General features: G+C 34.8%; 1 protein-coding gene across 3 annotated transcripts in view; it reads left to right on the forward strand.

Annotated features, from left to right (window-relative positions):
- Positions 1–20,488, forward strand: part of NEDD4 (NEDD4 E3 ubiquitin protein ligase) — a 134,565-nt gene that overhangs the window by 82,441 nt on the left and 31,636 nt on the right. For all 3 annotated transcript variants that reach the window (XM_042988800.1, XM_042988801.1, XM_007081873.2), the window contains 3 exons: positions 11,262–11,312; positions 12,830–12,891; positions 15,302–15,404. In XM_042988800.1, the coding sequence (XP_042844734.1) occupies positions 11,262–11,312; positions 12,830–12,891; positions 15,302–15,404 (216 nt within the window). The remainder of the gene's footprint in view (positions 1–11,261; positions 11,313–12,829; positions 12,892–15,301; positions 15,405–20,488) is intronic.

Consider the following 20,488-nt stretch of genomic DNA (forward strand, 5'->3'; position numbering starts at 1 on the left):
AGCTTGGCAGACATTCCTAGAAAGAAAGAAAAAAAAAAAAACACTAGTAACATATTATATTGGAGCTCAGAAGAATGAATCTCTGTGTCTGTTTATTTTCAATCAAGAAATGAATATTTTTCTCTCTGGAAAGAAGAGCCTTGTCCCTTTTATCAGTTACCTAGTGGTAGGTATTTCTTGGTTAAATTATAACTTTATACATTTAGTCCTCTTGTAATTTTCCTTTGGTTGGAAATATAAATCTGAAACAATGGAGAAATTTGATGAGCCCTTCACCTTTGTGAAGTCGTCGGGGGAGGGAGTTGTAATAAATGCAAAACTTTCTTCTCATCTTCTATAGTCCTTTGGTTTAGGGGCATACAATATAAATTGCTTATAAAAGTATGTTGGCTACATTGAGGCTTAATTTTGAAAATTATTATAAAATCCTATTCATGTTTAATAAAACAGTCTGATTCCTGTTCCTCCTTGTCTGCTTTAGAGCCCTTGATTTCTGTAGCATATTTTCAAAAAATGGTTTTCATTTGAAAACTCTCACAGTAAATAATAAGCTAAATTTTAAAGCATGTAAAAGTAGAGGACCGTGTCGAGGTAAATCGTCAGTTTTCACAATCTGTGATGATTATCAAGTTGAGACCTCCAAAGAAACTGGAATTCAGAGGCGGATAGTTCAAACCGAAACTGATTTAGACAGTGGCTTCTCCTGACTCCCTACTGCCGTCTATTAGGTAAAAATCCTTTTAAAAATGGGAGAGTTGCTAAAGGCTGTAGAACACATGTACTCAAATTTTCAAGCAGTATGAAGCTATTGTCAAAGAACAAGTACAGTTTGTGTCTCATAGTTAAATCTACCAGACAGGCTTGGCTGGCTGGCCGACTAGATCACAAGCGTGGGACGCTGAATGTTTGCTTTAAGCAAAGACATCCAGTTTCCATAGCACTATGGTTTTATAGCATAGATCAGATTATACTGTTTGTTTAGCTAACACCATTTCCCCCTCAACATACTGAAAAGATTGAATCAATAAATCTTGAACTTCCAGAAAAACTTTTAAAATAAGCAGGTCATAGTACAGAGTGAGTCGGTATGAAAGTAGGAAAAGTAGAAGCTATGTAAATGCAGTTTTAGTTAATAAGATTTGCATATGTTAGAAAATAGTTAAGCCAGAGTCATTTTTATGATTTTTAAAAAATATATAACATCTAGGATGTCTGGGTCCACGTAGTATGGATTTTTAGAGAAAAGATGTTCATTAAAAATGGGAGTTTTTATAAAATTTTGGAAGCAGAAGATATATGGTCCCTTATTTTTTATATGCTATAAATGAGCCCATTCATAAAAATTTTACTTTTTTTTCTCAGATGTTCACATGTGCTAATACGCTGTCAAGATGTCAACTTTTCATGAGTTCAAGTCAAGAAAATGTTTATCATCTTAACATAAATAATAGAAAGAAAGTTTAAATTCTACTTCAGAGAAAGAGGTTTTAGGTAATTTCACTTTTATTGTCTCAGCTTCACCTCTTTTTACTTTCATCTTTTATGATCCCTGGAATATCTCTTGATCATTTCGCTTAATTTAAATAATATGGTTAACAACACTTTGAACATTTTTGTAGTTATGAATTTTTGTTTCTCTTTTGCACCCCAATTCATTTTTTTAGAGTTGCAGTGATCTATACAGAGGAATGACATTTGCATAGCGACAGTTTGACTATAGCTGTGTGAAGAAAGTAGTTATGAGCACCAAATAAAATATTGACTCAAATGCACACTTTTGATCTTGAATCTTTGATCTTGTCTTAGAAAATGTATATGTGGTTTTGGCTTACTCAGGACACAGTTCCCTTCTGTAACATCCAATCAGTCACTGAGGTCTGTGTCCACTTCAGATTAGTTCAGAATAATCTACTGTAGTCTTTATTAATTACACAAAATGAAAATCATACTTACAGGGTTACATACTAACCCTCTGTTTGTTCTCCATATTTAAGAGTCTCATATGTTTTGTCCCCCTACCTGTTTTTATATTATTTTTGCTTCCCTTCCCTTATGTTCATCTGTTTTGTATCTTAAATTCCTCATATGAGTGAAGTCATATGATATTTGTCTTTCTCTGACTAATTTCACTTAGCCTAATACCCTCTAGTTCCATCCACGTAGTTGCAAATGGCAAGCTTTTATTCTTTTTGATTGCCCAGTAATACTCCATTGCATATATATACCACATCTTCTTTATCCATTCCTCCGTTGATGGACGCTTGGGCTCTTTCCATACTTTGGCTATTGTCAATAACACTGCTATAAACATTGAGGTGCATGTGCCCCTTTGAAACAGCACACCTGTATCCCTTGGATAAATACCTAGTAGTGCAATTGCTGGGTTGTAGGGTAGTTCTATTTTTAATTTTTTGAGAAAACTCCATACTGTTTTCCAGAGTGGCTGCACCAGTTTGCATTCCCACCAGCAATGCAAAAGAGATCCTTTCTCCACATCCTCGCCAACATCTGTTTGCCTGAGTTGTTAATGTTAACTATTCTGACAGGTGTGAGGTGGTATCTCATTGTGGTTTTGATTTGTATTTCCCTGATGATGAGTGATGTTGAGCATTTTTTCATGTGTTGGTTGGCCATCTGGATGTCTTCTTTGGAGGAAGTGTCTATTCATGTCTTTTTCCCATTTGTTCACTGGATTATTTGCATTTTGGGTGTTGAGTTTGATAAGTTCTTTATAGATTTTGGATACTAACCCTTTATCTGAAATGTCATTTGCAAATATCTTCTAACGTTCTGTCGTTGACTTTTAGTTTTGCTGATTGTTTCCTTTGCTGTGCAGAAGCTTTTTATTTTGATGAGGTCCCAATAGTTCATTTTTGCTATTGTTTCCCTTGCCTCCAGAGACCTGTTGAGCAAGAAGTGCTGTAGCTGAGGTCAAAGAGTTTTTGCCTGCTTTCTCTAGGATTTTGATGGCTTCCTGCTTTAAGTTTAGGTCTTTCATCCATTTTGAATTTATTTTTGTGTTTGGTGTAAGAAAGTGGTCCAGGTTCATTTTTCTGCATGTTGCTGTCCAGTTTTCCCAGCACCATTTGCTGAGGAGACTGTCTTTATTCCATTGGATATTCCTTCCTGCTTTGTCAAAGATTCGTTGGCCATATGTTTGTGGGTCCATTTCTGGCTTCTCTATTCTGTCCCATTGATCTAAGTGTCTGTTTTTGTGCCAGTACTATAGTGTCTTGATGACCACAGCTTTGTAATACAGCTTGAAGTCCGGAATTGTGAAGCCTCCAGCTTTGGTTTTCTTTTCCAAGATTGCTTTGGCCATTTGGGGTCTTTTCTGGTTCTGTACAAATTTTAGGGTTGTTTATTCTAGCTCCATGAAGAATGCTGGTGATATGTTGATAGGCATTGCTAAAATTACTTTAAAAAATCATCTTGATTAAAAAAAGTGCTGATAGCTAAGTCTGAAAACTAAAACTATGCTATATTTAACTTATAAAGTCCTTCATATATAAAATTATTTTTATTCGTGTTTAAAATTCATTTTCTTTTTTTTCAAACCTGATGTCTTTTTTTTCAATATATGAAATTTATTGTCAAATTGGTTTCCATACAATACCCAGTGCTCATCCCAAAAGGTGCCCTCCTCAATACCCATCACCCACCCTCCCCTCCCTCCCACCCCCCATCAACCCTCAGTTTGTTCTCGGTTTTTAAGAGTCTCTTATGCTAAAATTCATTTTCACTGATTAAACAACATGATTGAAATTAAAAGTTGGATATTATAGCAAAAACCTTTGGCTATGTTTGGCTTTGATTGTGAGGAGATGATTCTTTCTTTATTATTTTGCTTTATACAGTAGAATTGCCCTGGGAAATGGTTTGTAACTCCAATTTAATGGAAACTTTTTAAAGGCAAGTATTCTTCAAAGCTATGTCACTAACTTCTTTTTAAATTTCTGATTTTTTTGGTAACATTGGGTTCTCTTAAAGCAGAAATTCAACCACTCTACAGCCTTATTAAAGTTAATAGCGGTTTGTCCTCCTAAACTTAGAGCCATCTAGAGTTATTATTGAAATTTTGCAAAAACAGCAATTTGATTTTTCTCTTTTCATATTCTAAAAATTGTTTTCAGAAACTGAAATTCATATCTTTAAAATATTAGAAAAGGTAGTATTTACTGACAGAACTGTGCCCACTACAGATGGTCCTGTTTAAAATCACCTGCTGTTCTAAATTCTTACTCAGATTTCAGGCATTTTTAAATTATTTATATTTTACCAAATGCAAATTTGCTCTATGGAGTAAGCTGCATGCAGTTCAAGTATAGGAAATAACTCTCACAAAGAAATGCTTGATATTCAGAATTTGGAACAATTGGTTGGCTAGAGAAACATTAATGAACATCACAGACTGACTCGCCTTCACAGGAATGAATGTAAAACTATTACTTTTTCTTTGTAAATGGAAAAAGAACCTCTAATTGTCCTATATTTATAGCAACCATATGTCCCTGACTTTCCAGGATAATTCCCACTTTCATATTCTCCATCTCCTCAGACCATGAATATTGATTTTTAGTTTGGAAAATTTGTTCACTCTTCTAATATTAGAAATACAGTTCTTTGGGACCATTTCATGTTAAGTAGAAGTTAAGAAACTCATTTCAGATCACTTGTTTTAAATAAGGAAGATGTGTTGCAAGAAATTTTTGAAGTGTGTTTTTACATACCAGAATTACTTGAGACAGAGAAATTTTCATTATGTGGGATTTTTGTTCTGTGCTTTTGTTCACAAAGTACAGTCAATGGACAAGAAACATGGAGCAGTATATGGAATGAGATGTTTTCTTTCATCTGTTCCACCGTAACCAGGCACTGCCTCTGCAATGGAAATTGAATCTATAGGGAAGATTTCTAAGTTAAGAGATTTTGAGAAATAAAGAGCACCATAAGTACATGAAAACATGTTCAACATCCTTGGCCATCAGGGAAATGCAAACAGAACTACAGTTAAATACTACTTAACACTGACTAGGAGGGCTATATCAAAAAGATAGGTAAATTATAAGTGTTATTAAGGATATGGAGAAATTGGAGCCCTCATACGGTGGTGGTGGTATTATAAAATGGTGCAGTTACTTTGGAAAGTATGGCAGTTCCTCAAAATGTTGAACAGAGTTACCATATGACCCAGCAATTTTACTCCTAAGTGTACACCCAAGAACAGTGAAAACATGTCAGCACAAAAACTTGTACTTGAATGTTCATAGCAGCTTTATTAATAATAGCCAAAAAATGGGAACAATTCAGATGTCAATCAACTGATAGATAAATAATACAATATATCCATACAATATAATATTCAGAAATTAAAAAGGAATAAAGTATGGATACTTGCTATAATGTGAATGAACCTTGAAAACATTATTGTAAGTGAAAGAAGCCAGTCATAAAGGACCACATATTATATGACTCCCTTTATATGAAATGTGTAGGCAAATCCATGGAGACAGAAAGTAGATTGATGGTTGCCAAGGCTAAGAAAAGAGAGAGGAAACAGGAAGTGACTGCTCATAGGTATGGATTTTCTTTTTGGAGTGATAAAAATGTTCTAAAACTGATTATATACTTTAAGTGGGTGAATTGTATCTCAATGAGGGTGTTGTTTGAAAATGGAGGGTCTTTTACTCACTGTTGGAAACATTCTGTTTTACACCCTCTTTAGTAGTGGTTCTCAACCAGGGAGAATTTTGCCACCCAGGGGACATTTGGCAATATCAGGAGACATTTTTGATTGTCACAACCAGTGGAGGGGTGCTACTGACATCTAGTGGGTAGAATCCAAGAATGTTGCTAAATATCCTTCAATGCTCAGGACAAGCCCCCACAACAAAAAATTATCTGGCTCATATTGTCAATAGTGCCCACGTTGAGAAATCCCGTTCAATAACTGTGTTAACTCTAGTGGTAATTGACCACAGCCATGTTTATGAAGCACTGCAAGATCATGAATTATCAAACAGGTAGATGTTTACTCTATTCAGTTTAATAAGGGCAAGGCTATTCAATAAGACAGAACCAAAAAAAAACCAAAACCAAAACAAAAACAAAAAACCCAAAAAATGCTTTATTTTCTTATCTGGTGAAGCCTAAACTAAGTTAATTAGATAATTCAGTTAATCACAATGGTTTATTCATCAGTCATCCTGGTTAGGATTTTACTACATTTTGTTGTATTTTACTTTCTTACTATTTATAGCTTCTTAAACATCAGATTTACAGAGTATAACATCTAATTGCAATAAAAACAGGAACAAACCCTAGTTGGCCTTGAAGGTATAACTAAAAGGTAATTTGTTCATTTCAAAAGTTATCAACTCAGGTTCTAAAATAGGGATATGAGGGGCACCTCGGTGGCTCGGTCGATTAAGTGTCCAACTTCGGCTCAGATCTCATGGTTTGTGAGTTCAAGCCCCGTGTTGGGCTCTGTGCTGACAGCTCAGAGCCTGGAGCTTGCTTTGGGTTCTGTGTTCCTCTCTCTCTGCCCCTCCCCTGCACATGCTGTGTTTCTCTCTGTCTCTCAAAAGTAAATAAAACATTAAAAAAATGTTTTAATAGGAATATGAACCCTAAACTAAGCTAATTTGCTAGACTTCCATCTCCAGCCATGCTTTTTTTATTCTACATACCTGTCTGACATGTCTACAGACTGTTTTACTGGACAAGGAGCAGGGGCTTCATTAACGAATCCAGCATTTCAAATACAACAGCTAACATTCATTGGATGGTATTGCATGCTGGCTATTATGCAAAGCACTGAAGGTATATTATCTTATTTAATTCTAACAAAACCCTATAAGGTACATATGTTATTCCCGTTCCTCTGGAAGCATCCTTTTATTTTATTTTATTTTATTTTATTTTATTTTATTTTATTTTATTTTATTTTAAAAGGTTTTTTGATGTTAATTTATTTTTGGGAGGCGGGGAGGGGCAGAGAGCAAGAAGGAGACACAGAAGCTGAAGCAGGCTCCAGGCTACCAGCTGTACACACAGAGCCCAATGTGGGGCACAAACTCACAAATGAGATCATGACCTGAACTGAAGTCAGATGCTTAACTGACTGAGCCACCCGGGCGCCCCATGGAAGCATCCTTTTTAAAAAATGTTTATTTATTTTTGACAGAGAGAGAGAGATCAAGCAGGGGAGGGACAGAGAGAGATGGAGGCAGAGGATCCAAAGCAGGCTCCACGCTGACAGCTCCCAATGTGGGACTCAAACTTGTGAACCACAAGATCATGACCTGAGCTGAAGTCAGGCGCCTAACCAACAGGCGCCTCTGGAAGCATTGTTTTTATAGCCATCCATCTTTCCTGCACCAGTATGTACTGGTTTTTCTGTAGATCTTACACTACTGTTATTCAAAAGTTCCCTTCCTCGTGACTTGGGGGATCCTCTTTTCTTGTTTCTCATCTTGAATCTCCTGCATCTTCACTTACCATGATATACTCCCTTATTTTGGTGGAGTATATCCTCTATTACCTTACTAAGAACATCAAGTGTCTGAAAACGTCTTTATTCTGCCTTCATTTTTAAAGATCTTTTGGCTGGGTATAGAATTCTATGTAGGAAATATTTTTCTCCCACAATTTTGAAGGCATTATTCTCTTGTCTTTCAGTTTTGTGTATGATCTGTTTTGTGTCTCTCTAGACTTTTAGAATTGCTTTATCTCTGGTGCTCTGAAATGTCACATTGATGTACCTTGCTGTGCATCTTTTCTTCATGCATTTTGCCTAATACTTAGTGGAGACTTTCACTCCAAAATTCATTTCCTTAAGTTCAAGGGAAGTTTCTTAAAATGCTTCTTTGATAATTTCTTCCCTTCTCTTTTTTCTCTCTGGAATGTTTGTTAATTAGATGTGGACTTAAGTTCATCCTGTAATTTCCTTATTTTGGGAATCCTGTAGTCTTTTAATTCTACTTTATGAGAAATTTCTTTAACTCCATTTTCCAACTCTATATGAAATTTTTTATTTCAGTTATATTTTTAATTTCCAACAGCTCTTTTTTTGTTCTTTCAGTGCTTCTTTTATAACCTCCTATTGTTTGTCAGATATTTCATCTCTTATGTCTGAAATATTAATTTTGGTTTTTCTGAAGTATTTCTCTTGCAGTATGACTTGATACTGATTCATCTGACTCCTTTATTTCTGTTTTTTGGGGGGACGGGGGAGGTCTCTGTTTTTCAAGTTACAGATTTTATTCCAATATTTAGTGGTCCTTAACTGTCCATAATGTATAAGATTCCAGTGTTTATTGATTACTTACAGGATGCACTGAGAAAAATGCCAATATCACTTTTATGGTATTCTTGCTCCCCAAATGCATAATCTAAATTCAACCATGAAGAAACATTACACAAACCCAAACTGATGAACATTCTGTAACTAGCCATTCCTCTTCATAAGAGTCAAGATTATGAAAGACAAAGAGACTGAGATACTTTACTGATTAAAAAACATTAAGGAGACATGACAACTAAATGCAGTATGTGATCCAGAATTAGATCCTGGACCAAAATTAGTGGGACAGTTGGTGAAGTTTGAGTAAGATCTGTAGATTAGCTAATAGTCTTCCCGGTTTTCTTATAATTCAATAGCAAAACGAACAAAAACAAAAACAAATCTGATTTTAAAAATGAACAGAAGATCTGAATAGACATTTTTCAAAAAAAAGACATACAAATGGCCGACAGACACATGAAAAGATGCCCAACATCACTAATAATGAGGGAAATGCAAATCAAAACCACAATCAGATATCACCACACACCTGTCGGAATGGTTATTATCACAAAGACAGGAAATAACAAGTGTTGATGAAGATGTGTAGGAAAAGAAACCCTTGTGCATTGTTGATGATGTAAATTGGGACAGCCAATATAGAAAACAGTGTGGAGGTTCCTCAAAAATTAAGAATAAAATTGCCATATGATCTAGGAATTTCACTGCTGGGTATTTTCCCAAAGAAAATGAAAGCACTGACTCAAAAAGATATCTGCACCTCCATTTCATTATAGCAGTATTTACAATAGCCAAGCCACAGAAACAACATAAGGGTCCATCGGTGGATGAATGGATAAAGAAGATGTGAGATGTATATATATATATACACATATATATATATATATATATATATATATATATATATACACACATACACAATGGAATATTATTCAGCATAAAAAAGAATGAAATTTTGCCATTTGCAACAACATAGATGGACCTTGAGGGTGTTAAGCTAAGTGAAATAAGTCATACAGAGAAAGACAAATACCATATACTCTCACGTATTTGTGGAATCTTAAAATAAATAAATAAATTAATTAATTAATTAATTAATTTACAGAGAACAAGTTGGTAGTTTCCAGTTTCCATAGGAAGGGAGTTGGGGTGGGTGAAGTAGGTAAAGGGAGTCAAAAGGTATAAACTTTCATTTATAAAGCAAATTAGTCATGGGAGTATAATGTATAGCATGGTAACTATAAATAATACTGTATTGCATATTATAAATCTTCTAAGAGAGCAAATCTTACAGGTTCCCATCACAAGAAAAAAAAACTATGTATGGTGATAAATTTTAGATTTATTGTAGTGATTGTTTTTCAATATATACACACATTGATTCATTATATTGTATACCTGAAACTAATATAATGCTGTATGTTTATTGTACCTTAATAAAAAAAAGGTGTATGAATGGATGTGTGTAGGTAAATGTCTGAAAGAAGTTTACTGAACAGTTAACCCTGGTTCACTCTGGAACTGGGATTGGAGGGTCAGGGTTTTTCACACGTTACTTTAAATACTTCAATAAATATTACAGGTGACAGATATTGTTAAGCATATAGGTTTTTGTTTACAATTAAAAAACCTAAGAATAGAAGATTAAATACATAAAAGTGTTACTATTTCCTCTAAAAAAAATAGTATTCCTGGTTCTAATCATTGTGCTATAGTTATCTAAGATTAACATCTTAATGTTTGGGGAAGCTGGCTACTTTTCCTCCAATTGTCCTATCCTCTCTGTCTCTCTCTCTCTCTCTCTCTCCCCCTCCCTCCCTCCTTCCCTCTCCTCTTTTTCTGGCACTCCAGTTGCACATATATGAGACTGCTTGAAGTTTTTCCATAAGTCCTCCTTATTTTTCATCTTATATAAATTCTACTGGCATATCTTAAAATTCATGGAGCTTTTCTCCAGTCATCTTCAATCACATGTTAAGTCCATCCCGTAATCTTTAATTTGGATATTATATTTTTCAGTTCTATATATGTTTTAAAATATACATTTGATTCAGTTTTATAGTTCCCATTTCACTACTGAGATTTTCCCCTCCAGTTATTCATTATGATCTTATTTTCCTTTTCAGTCCTTGAACATCTTTATAATAGCTGTTTTAATTTCTCTGTCTGCTGATTCCAAGATCTGGTTGGTCTTGGGGTCAGTTTTTATTGACTTTTTCTCTTGATACTGGATCACATTTTTCTGTTTCTTTGCATGTTTAGTAACTTGTGTACTGGTCAATGTATGTGGTACATAATTGAGATAGTAAATTTTATTATCTTTCCCTGAGAGTGTTGATTTTTGTTCTAGCAAGTTGTTAACTTAGCTGAGCCTTCCAGCCACTGCCTTTCATACGTGCAGTTCAGGGATCAGCTAAGAATTTGGGTAGAGTTCATGTATAGATTTAGAGGGACTTCTGTGGCATCTTTCTTTCAGAGATTGTCCCTCTCACTTTCTAGCTATGCTGTTAGCCTCAAACTAGGTTTTCAGCTTCCTCAAATGAGTAAGATGTCAGATGTCTGTTTGAGTTCTAACCATACCACCATATGAACCGTGAAGTACAACGAGGGGAAAAGCGATGTAAATATGAATCCTACCCAATACAGTTCCTTCTTTCAAAGATTGACTCCCCTTCAATTTCTGCTTGCTTGTAGTAACTCTATAGTGCTTTCAAATAGCTGTTTTCATAATTTTTCAGAGTATATAATTATCTGTAAAATGATCAGTCTAGTATACTCTATTCTATAATATACCATAAGTTGTATCATATTACCTTTTATTTTACATTATATGGCATAGGATTAAACAACAAAAAAAGGCTTCTACATTTTTTCATGAATGATGGCAATAGCTCATCAAAATTTCTAAAAATGTTGAGCATATTACTAATCTTATTTTTTATTCTTTTTCTTGTAGACAAGAGATGATTTCCTAGGTCAAGTGGATGTTCCTCTTTATCCATTACCGGTTGGTATAGATGATTTTAATTTTTATATTTATTCTTTTTTTCTAATAAATACTTACAGATACACGATATTACAATATAATAAATGTAAATATTTGATTTGTAAAATGTATACTTCTATAATTTCTTGACCATATTATTTTCTGAAAACTCATCTCAATTTTCCCTTTTAAGGATTTTTTTAATGTTTATTTATTTTGAGAGGCGAGGAAGGGGCAGAGAGAGGGAGAGAGAGAGAGAGAGAGAGGAGAACCCCATGACAAGCAGAGAGAGGTGATGATGATCTGAGCCAAAGTCACGAGTCGTACATTTAACCGACTGAGCCACCGAGGAGCCCCTAAGTTTTCCATTTTAATTTTATTTTCAAGACTCCCTTACATGAACCCCAATAAGAAATAGACAGCTGCTGAGGTTGGTTGACATCAGGAAAGCATGTCTCAGGGAAATAAGTTTGGAAACATTCGGCTGAAGGGAGAGAGCTTAGTCTCGCAGAAAGAAACTAAGATCATTTACGACAGTCTGGGCATGAAACTGAATGTGGACCAAGCATATAACAACAGAGGAAAACAGATTCAGAACACATTTCATAATAAAAAATTATTAAGCCAGTTTTCTGACATTGGAGGTTGAGAAAAAAAAATAAACAGAAAGTAAAGATAGTACAGGTTGAATTTGGGACATCAAGGGGGTGTCTCAAGTAGAATAGGTAGGAGGAAAAGCCATTTTGTTTTGAAAAATGATAGATTTATTTTTGGCCATAATGAATTTCAACAGATAACAGGGGAAGTGGAAGGCCTAAAGTGGGCAGCTGACAGAAATACAAAAGTCAATTGTGTAGAGAAAGGCTGGAAGGAGTGAGAGTTCTCACATTCAGGTGACAGCAGAATCTCTGAGAACGATGGGCTGTCCAAGTAAGAGAGGTGAGAGCATTGAAAGCCAAACATTGACCCTTAGTCAGGGTGGGCCTATCAGAGAAGACAGACAAGGAGAAACAGGTGGGGGATAAAGGAAAATAATGTCATGAGAATTTAAGAGTTACAAGACTGAATGGGTAGTTAATGCAAAATGTAACAAAGAAATGAACAAAAGCAAAGGGCTGTTGAACTTGATAAAGACAAGTAAGGCTTCTTTACTGTATCAGTCTTTTGAGATATTTATTGGTTTTCTATAGTCTTTAGAGATCACAAGCTTTTAATAATATATTTAATCCAGTCTTGCTCTCCAGGCTGTTTTCTTTTTTGTTCTCCTAGGATGGCCTCTATGTTGTAACCACTTCTTCCCTCTATGTGCACCTGCTCAGCTTATTTGGTATTAAGGCGTGATCCCACTGCAATTCCTAGGGTTCAGGAAAGTGAAAGCACTAGCAAGGTGCCAGATATAACCATTGAATGAGCTAAACCTATATTTTTCTCACTTCTAACTTCAGCCAAGGCTTAGGTCATAGTTCATGAATATTTCCTTAAAAGTACATGTTTTTGGTGTTATAGATGTATCTTGAAAACTTACTGTTTTATTCTAGACAGAAAATCCAAGAATGGAGAGACCATATACGTTTAAGGATTTTGTTCTTCACCCAAGAAGGTCAGTAAATATAAAATAATAACATAATGTTTTTTAAAATATTATTATACCTTGTAGTAGCCTCTTTGCAGATTCAAAGCTTAAACCTTTGTAAATAAGCTACTTCTAAATATTATTTTTAAAAGCTTTACTTTTTATTACTGATTAAAAAGTAATATATGCACAGTATAAAAAATTCTGAAAATACAGAGAAGTGATCATATCCCTTTAGGAAAGACTTGTCCCCCTAATATTTATCAGACTAGAAAGTGGAAATTTGTCATTACTGTTTTATTATTTATTTTATATCTTAAAATATATATAATTTTGTCATACTATCCTTTTCAAAAGCACAAGCATTAATTAAGCCAAAAGCAATATCTAACTTGATATGCACAAAAACAATTTCAGAAAAACCTAACCACGTTTTGATACTTTAATAAAAACAGGTATTTAAGAAAACTCAGATATTTAGAGAAAATAATTTGAGCAAAGACTAGAATTTAAAACCTGAATAGCATGTTCATAATTCCATTTTTGTAAACTGAGTTACTTGAGTTTTGTTAAAATTTTTGTTTAAGCTGTAAATAAAACTCCTTTACAAAAAAAAAAAACTCCTTTTAATATTCTGTGCCACCTAGTTAAGTAAAATCTAGTGAGGATGTATTGATTTACTGTCAAAAAGGTCAAAGTCAAAATAAAGAAGTACATCTGCAAAAACAACAGTATTTGTCTTGTTTTTTAAACTAGAAAATACATTAGAAAAATATACTATGGGAACTGAGTAAAATTTTTCATTAAAAAAATTTACTCTTTGTAATATAAATTATTAAAGCAAAATAAAAGGGACAGTACTCTCTGTTAATATTTATATTCTATAAGAGAAGTCACATATTTCACTTCTGTAGAAGTCTTGGAATATAAATCTCTTTTCTTTTTAAACTGATTGTGGCATCTGCATACCAATAATAAATAAATGTTTCTTCTCTTAATTGCCCTAGTAGCCTGCTTGTTACTTTTTCAAATGCTTTCTAGTGTCTTTCTCTTTAAAAAAAAAAAAAAAAAAAATATATATATATATATATATATATATATATATATATATATATAAAATAATTTATATCTTCTGTCTGTATGGACTATCACTGCAAGTGCAGAAAGAACTTGAAATCAAATAGGAAATGTACTACATTCTTACACTTTTTGAGCCCCATTAAGTCCAAACCCACAGGCTTAATGTCTAGTTTGAAAGACATGAAAATGTCACTATAGAGAAACTCTTGTATAAAACATTATTTGAGCAAATTTTCTGTATCCATCCATTATAGCAGCAAGTCAATGTTCACATTCCCCTAAAAAATGGAGACACAAGCCACATTAGTGGCCTTGGAAATAAACATCAGGGATTCTGTTGACCACTCAGGAAAGCTAGTTTCCAAACTCATGAGAGTTGTACAAAAGATTAAGGGAGGAGGCATTAAGTGGGGTGGGGAAGGGAGTACCTTTCAATAAAAGATAGAATAAAGATAAGACTTTCTTGTTAAGAAAGACAAAGAGTAATTGGTTACATAACTGATGTCTATAAAAATCACCAAAATATCTTTGCAGAAAACTAGGACAAGGAAGAACTTTTTAAGTATATAGGATGTTGAAATTGGTGGGGACAAATAGACAGATTTAAAACTTTTAAAATATTAATACAATGGACAGCAACCTTTAGCTTGGACAACTCATTATGAAAAGACGTTATTCATATACATTATAAAATAAAATAGATAAATTAATGTGTGACAGACTCAAACAGCTGTCAAAGAAAGACAGTAGGTTTCAGACAGTTATCAGGCCTTGCTCTCCACTTTTCTATCATCCTGTAGAGTATGACTAGATAAGTATCCCCAAAGTATATCCCTGAGGCTGCCTTTCCCTGTCCGCCAAATTCTCTGGCTTCACAGAGTATACAAAATCTAAAGTTCTCTTGTTTCACGTGGACCTCATCATCTGGATCATCCCTTCCTCCTCTGTGTATCCTGTAAGCCAGCCAAACCCAACAACTACCCTTTCCTTCGGTGTACCCCAGGTTTCCCATCGTTTCCTCATTTTTTAGTCTTTTCTCCACTCTTATGCCTTTCCATTCACTGCCACGGATCAAAATCCTCCTCAATCTGTTAGCACCAATTCAGATGCAACTCCTTCACGTTCTCCCTGATCTTTTACTCAAACTTCCTTAGCATCTTATTTATTTCATAACAATATTTATTTATGTCTATTACTTTTTCTCCACCACCCACTCCTTTTCCTAGCTGTCTTTTGTAGTAGAGTTTGTCTTTGGGTCTCCTCTAGTAGCTAGTAGGTATTCGTTAAACTTTAGTTAAATGAGTGCTTTTCTTCTTAAGTGTTAAAGTTTTGCGAATAATTATTTTCTTTTCTACAGTCACAAATCAAGAGTTAAAGGTTATCTGAGATTAAAAATGACTTATTTACCTAAAACCAGTGGCTCAGAAGAAGATAATACAGAACAGACTGAAGAATTAGAGGTGAGATTTTATAAATACTTGGTTCAATGAAAAGAAAATATCTCATTTCTTATTTTACTATACCTTGAAGAAAAAAATAACTTTATTCAATGAAGTTAATGTGTGCAATAAAAATTATATACCTGGGTATTTGTTTATTTTACCTAATCATTCATTAAACATTTCTTTCCTCTGAGGACATTTCTGTATAATGAATGGCCATTACTGAGGGCATTCTTAAAGGTTAGTGAATAGGGAATATGATGTTTATAAATGAAAGTATTTATTGTAATTAAGTTATCAACTCTTTCTGTTTTTTCAGGGTTTTCTAAAACCATGTCATATTCTCCTCCGTTAAAGTAAGAATATAATTTACTATTTGTAAGCTAAATATATAGAAATTTTAAGGAGACTACTGAGTAGGAACTCTTTTATGAAATATAATTCTTGTTACTTTTCCTCTCATAGTTGCAGTGAGGATGGGAGGACTCATAGGAAAGGAGGGGAATGGAGGGGGGAAGAATTCAAGTGATCTAATAAAAGGCCATATTTATTTGAGGCAAATAGAATTTAATAATTTTCGTGGATGACAGGATATGAAGAAGTCCAAGTCAACTATTTGGGCGGAGCTACATGCATCAAGGGTGAGTGAGGAAGAGGCAGAGAGCATGTATTTGGAATAGAATTGGATACGGAGTTAGTGACTGGAATCCTAGTCCCGAGCTCTGGTACTAGTGAGCCAAGTGACTGTGTGTCATTCAATATCTCTGAACCACAGTGTCTTCATTTGTACAATGACTGTTGTACCAGATGACCTCTAGGGTTTCTTCCAGCAGAAAAACTCATGATTTGAAAAAGGAACAAAAGAACCCTGTCTTGAATTTCCCACTGAAGCAACAACATTTACTGAAAGCACATAGTATATTGGCACCAATATGCTTTGGAGAGTTTGTTTGTTTGTTTGTTTGTTTGTTTGTTTGTTTTAGAGAACAAAAATACAAGCAGGGGAAGGGGAGAGAGAGAGGGAGAATCTTAAGTAGGCTGCACACTCAGCATGGAGCCTGATGTGGGGCTCAGTCTTACAATTATGAGATCATGACCCTGAGATCATGACCCAAGCTGAAATCAAGAGTCAGATGCTTAACCGACTGAGCCACCCAAGCACCCTTAATTTGGAGAGTTTTCTTGCATGTGCCTTCCTCAACAGCCATGCCTCTTTGGCTGAGGGTCTGGTTAGGTCTCCAGAAGAACCGTGAAGGTAAAGGACCTCCCAAGCACTGGACTCTACCTCAGATACCCACATACCTTGGGTCAGAAAGCTTGAGAACAAGCCATGCTTTTGCAAGAGAGCTTTCTGGGAATTTTTTATATGCACTAACAAGATTTTACTTTGTGGGGGAAAGCTGTAATAATAGAAGGAAAAAATTATTTAAATCACAGAATATAGTTAACCCTTAGTTGGGCAATCAAAAAACTTGGTATCCTCTCTTAAGCCTATATTTGTTTATTTGATTACCTTTTCTTTTTTAGTTTTTCTCTAGCTTATTATATAAAAATCACTTTTTAAAAATTCTAGGTATTTATTGGGTCGAAGTTTCTCTACCTGACGTTTTGGTGCGTAGGGTATCTGCATAATGAATACTGTTTGAAATGAAGGATGCCTGCTATAAAGAAAGAAAATTCTTAATTTAGTAACTTAAAAAAACTTAACAACATTTCATTATTTAGTAACCTGCTCCAAGTTTTGCCCACACACACGTATCATAGGTACCTTATTCACAGTTTAATGTCTGTGGGTAGAGTTCCTTCACTTCATTTTGTGGCCTCAGGTCTCAATGTTTGAGTTCCCTCAGAATGCACCTTATAATTTCAGTAGATGTAAGCATGTAGGAGTTTATTTATGAAAGGCCTTAGGAATTCAAACACATGAGTCTATGCTTATTTATCTTCTGTGTAGCTAATGACCAGAGAAGTCTTGTCTTTGACATCTAGCTTGTGAATATATAAATTCTACCATTTAAAGAAAAACAATGGCATTTTCAAAAGAGTGGCTCACTCAGGCAATTTGTATTTCTTAGTATGTTAAAGTCTGGCTGTAATAGATTATTGTTTAACATTCGATTTTTGTACCTTTGCAACTTTAGACTTAGTTGTATGTATTTTACAAGATTAACATATAATGTGTGTTGTAGCTCTAAATGCTTTCTTTCTGACCTTCTTTGACTCCATTAAATTGTTGGCAATCACATACTAGCTTATCAGTAATTAAATAACATTGATACTTAGAAAATATTTCATGAAGAGTATTAGCTGATATATGTTTAATAGGGAGGCATTCTATACAAAAAAAATGAAAACTCAGTCTTTCTAAACAGTATTCAAATGTACAACTGCACTTTCTCAAACTTGAAACAAGTTTTTAAAAACTGGGCCTTCAATTAAATTAGCTTTTCCTGGGGTGCCTGGGTGGCTCAGTAGGTTAAGCGGCCGACTTCGGCTCAGGTCATGATCTCGCGGTCCGTGAGTTCGAGCCCCGCGTTGGACTCTGTGCTGACAGCTCAGAGCCTGGAGCCTGCTTCAGATTCTGTGTCTCCCTCTCTCTGGCCCTCCCCCGTTCATGCTCTGTCTCTCTCTGTCTCAAAAATAAGTAAAACGTTAAAAAAAATTTTAAATTAGCTTTTCCCCTTCTCATTTACTTAGCATAAATTCGCTAAGTAGACCTTTAAAAGAGACATCTTTAAGAAGATTTTAAAGAAATAATCTTGGGGTGCCTGGGTGGCTTGGTTGGTTAAGCAACTGACTCTTGGTTTCCACTTAGGTCATGATCATGTAGTCTGTGGGATCAAGCCCTGTATTGGGCTCCTGTGCTGACAGCACGGAGTATGCTTGGGATTCTCTCTCTCCCTTTCTCTGCCCCTCGCCTGCTCGTTCTCTTTCTCCCTCTCTCTCTCTCTCAAAATAAGTAAACATTAAAAAAAAATAACCCTCTGGTACCATTTTCTGAGCTCTAAACGTGTTTACAATCCTTTACAGCAGAAGTGAGGACCCTTTTATTAATAAATTTCATTGATCTACAGAAAAATAATCAATGACCATATTTTTAAAAACAAACTTTTTTCAAGAGAGCAAAATATAAAAATTCAACTCACATACTTTTAAAATCAAGACCAGAGAACTAAAATTTGATTTAATATATTCAAGACTAATTTTTAGGAATGTAAATCCTATATTATGATCATTTAAAGGAATGGAAAGGGGAGAGAAAAGGAAGGTAAACATAGATGGAAAGAAAAAGAGGATAAAGAGAAAGAAGAGAATGGAGCAATAAAAATAAAGAAACAAAATTAAAGAAGAGGAAAAAAGGAAAACAATAGAAGAGGTAAAAAGGAAAAAATAAGGGTAAGAAAGAAAAGTAGTGAATTTTACTTCCCATCCAGATCTCTTTTTTTCCAGACAAATTCTTTGTCTTCCTCTCTCCGTACCCACCACCCCACCCTTGTTCACTTTCTGTCCTGCTTCAGTCTAGAACCCTCCCACCAGACCAGCCAGAGACATCAGCCTTGCTGGAGAAACCCCTGTCCTTTTCTCCCTGATGCCAGAAAAGATTCCTTTCCTTCCCAGCTCTTCTCCCTGATCCTTTCTTGTCAGATTTTGCCTTCCGACATAAAAGAATTCTCTTGCACCTTCTAAGCCATCCGCTGGCCAGCAAATAGCTGTCCTTCAGGGCTAGATCCCCACCCAGTGCTTCGAAAGAAAGACAGTATATGTTAAGGAAATTATTTTTTTGCCTGTTACTCTGGTACCAATTATGTTTCTCAGTTTCCCATTTTTCTTTCCATTTTGATTTGGTAGTTTTTGTCATGTACAAATTGGGGGGTTTTGTAATCAAATCCGTCAACCTTCTTTTTCATACTTAAAAGCTTCCCCACTCTTAGATTATATTTTTTAAATCCCCCAGCCTTGTTGTAATACATGTTGTTTTTGCTTTCTAACATTTCAACATTGCTCAGTCTATAACATCCTGGTAGAAGGTAGCAACCCAGATAATTTTTTTCTTTTTTCACAAGTTTGAAATGTCTTTATCATATCCTAAATTCCTATAAATTTGAGTCTCTTTCTGGGCTTTCTAATCCATTCTATTGAGCTGTCTGTCCATGTGTGTACCAATTATTGTGGTTTGTAATATATTTTATTCAGTAGGGTTAATATTCACTCCTTTTTTTAAAAGCTGTATAGAGTTTGTAAGGTTTTGTTTTGTTTTTTTAGTTTATTTATTTATTTTGAGAGAGAGCACATGCATGCACGTGAGTGGGGTAAGGACAGAGAGAGAGAGAGAATCCTAAGCAGGCTCTATGCTGACGTGGGGCTCACTCTCACAAACCATGAGATCACCAAGAGTCAGAAGCTTAACCAACTGAGACACCCAGGCTCCCCCTTCTTTTTTCTTTAGAACTGTGGTGGTTATTCTTGCTTGTTTGTGTTTCTGTTTGAACTTGAGAATTGCCTTGTCCCATTATTTTTAAAAATCTGTAATGTAGTTTTAGCGGAATCTTGGCAACTTTATATATTAACTTGGGGAGAATTGATACCTTAGTGAGACTGAGTCTTCCTAACCAAGATCATATTATGTCTTTTCATTCATTCACTTCTTTCTTTATGTCTCTTTAGGAGAATTTTTAAGTTTTCTTTATTCATTTATTTCTGCCTTCCTAGCATTATTGGTATTTAGTAGGACCTTTCACTACTGCCTTTTCTGTTAGGAGTTTTCTTATGTAAAAACATGCCATTAACTCTTACTACCTTTCAAGTAATTCCTTACCCTAACCACCCTAGCTTAGGCTTCATGTATATTTGCCCCTCACTATATCAGAGGAAATTTCCAGTGTCTTCTTGTCTTTTAAATGAAACAAAGAAAACAAACAGAACTTGTATTTCTTTGGCTATTTTATGACCTGACCAAAATGCCTTTCCATGGTCCATAGGAGAAAGAGAAAAATCAGACCAGAGAATCGTAATGGCTTTTCAGTTGCTAGAAAGTTGACTGTAGCAATTATTTCTGCATCACTTGCCTTTCCCTGCTATGCCTATACATATTTGAGCTTCAT

This window comes from Panthera tigris, chromosome B3, assembly GCF_018350195.1.
Source record: "Panthera tigris isolate Pti1 chromosome B3, P.tigris_Pti1_mat1.1, whole genome shotgun sequence".
Classification (NCBI taxonomy): Eukaryota; Metazoa; Chordata; class Mammalia; order Carnivora; family Felidae; genus Panthera; species Panthera tigris.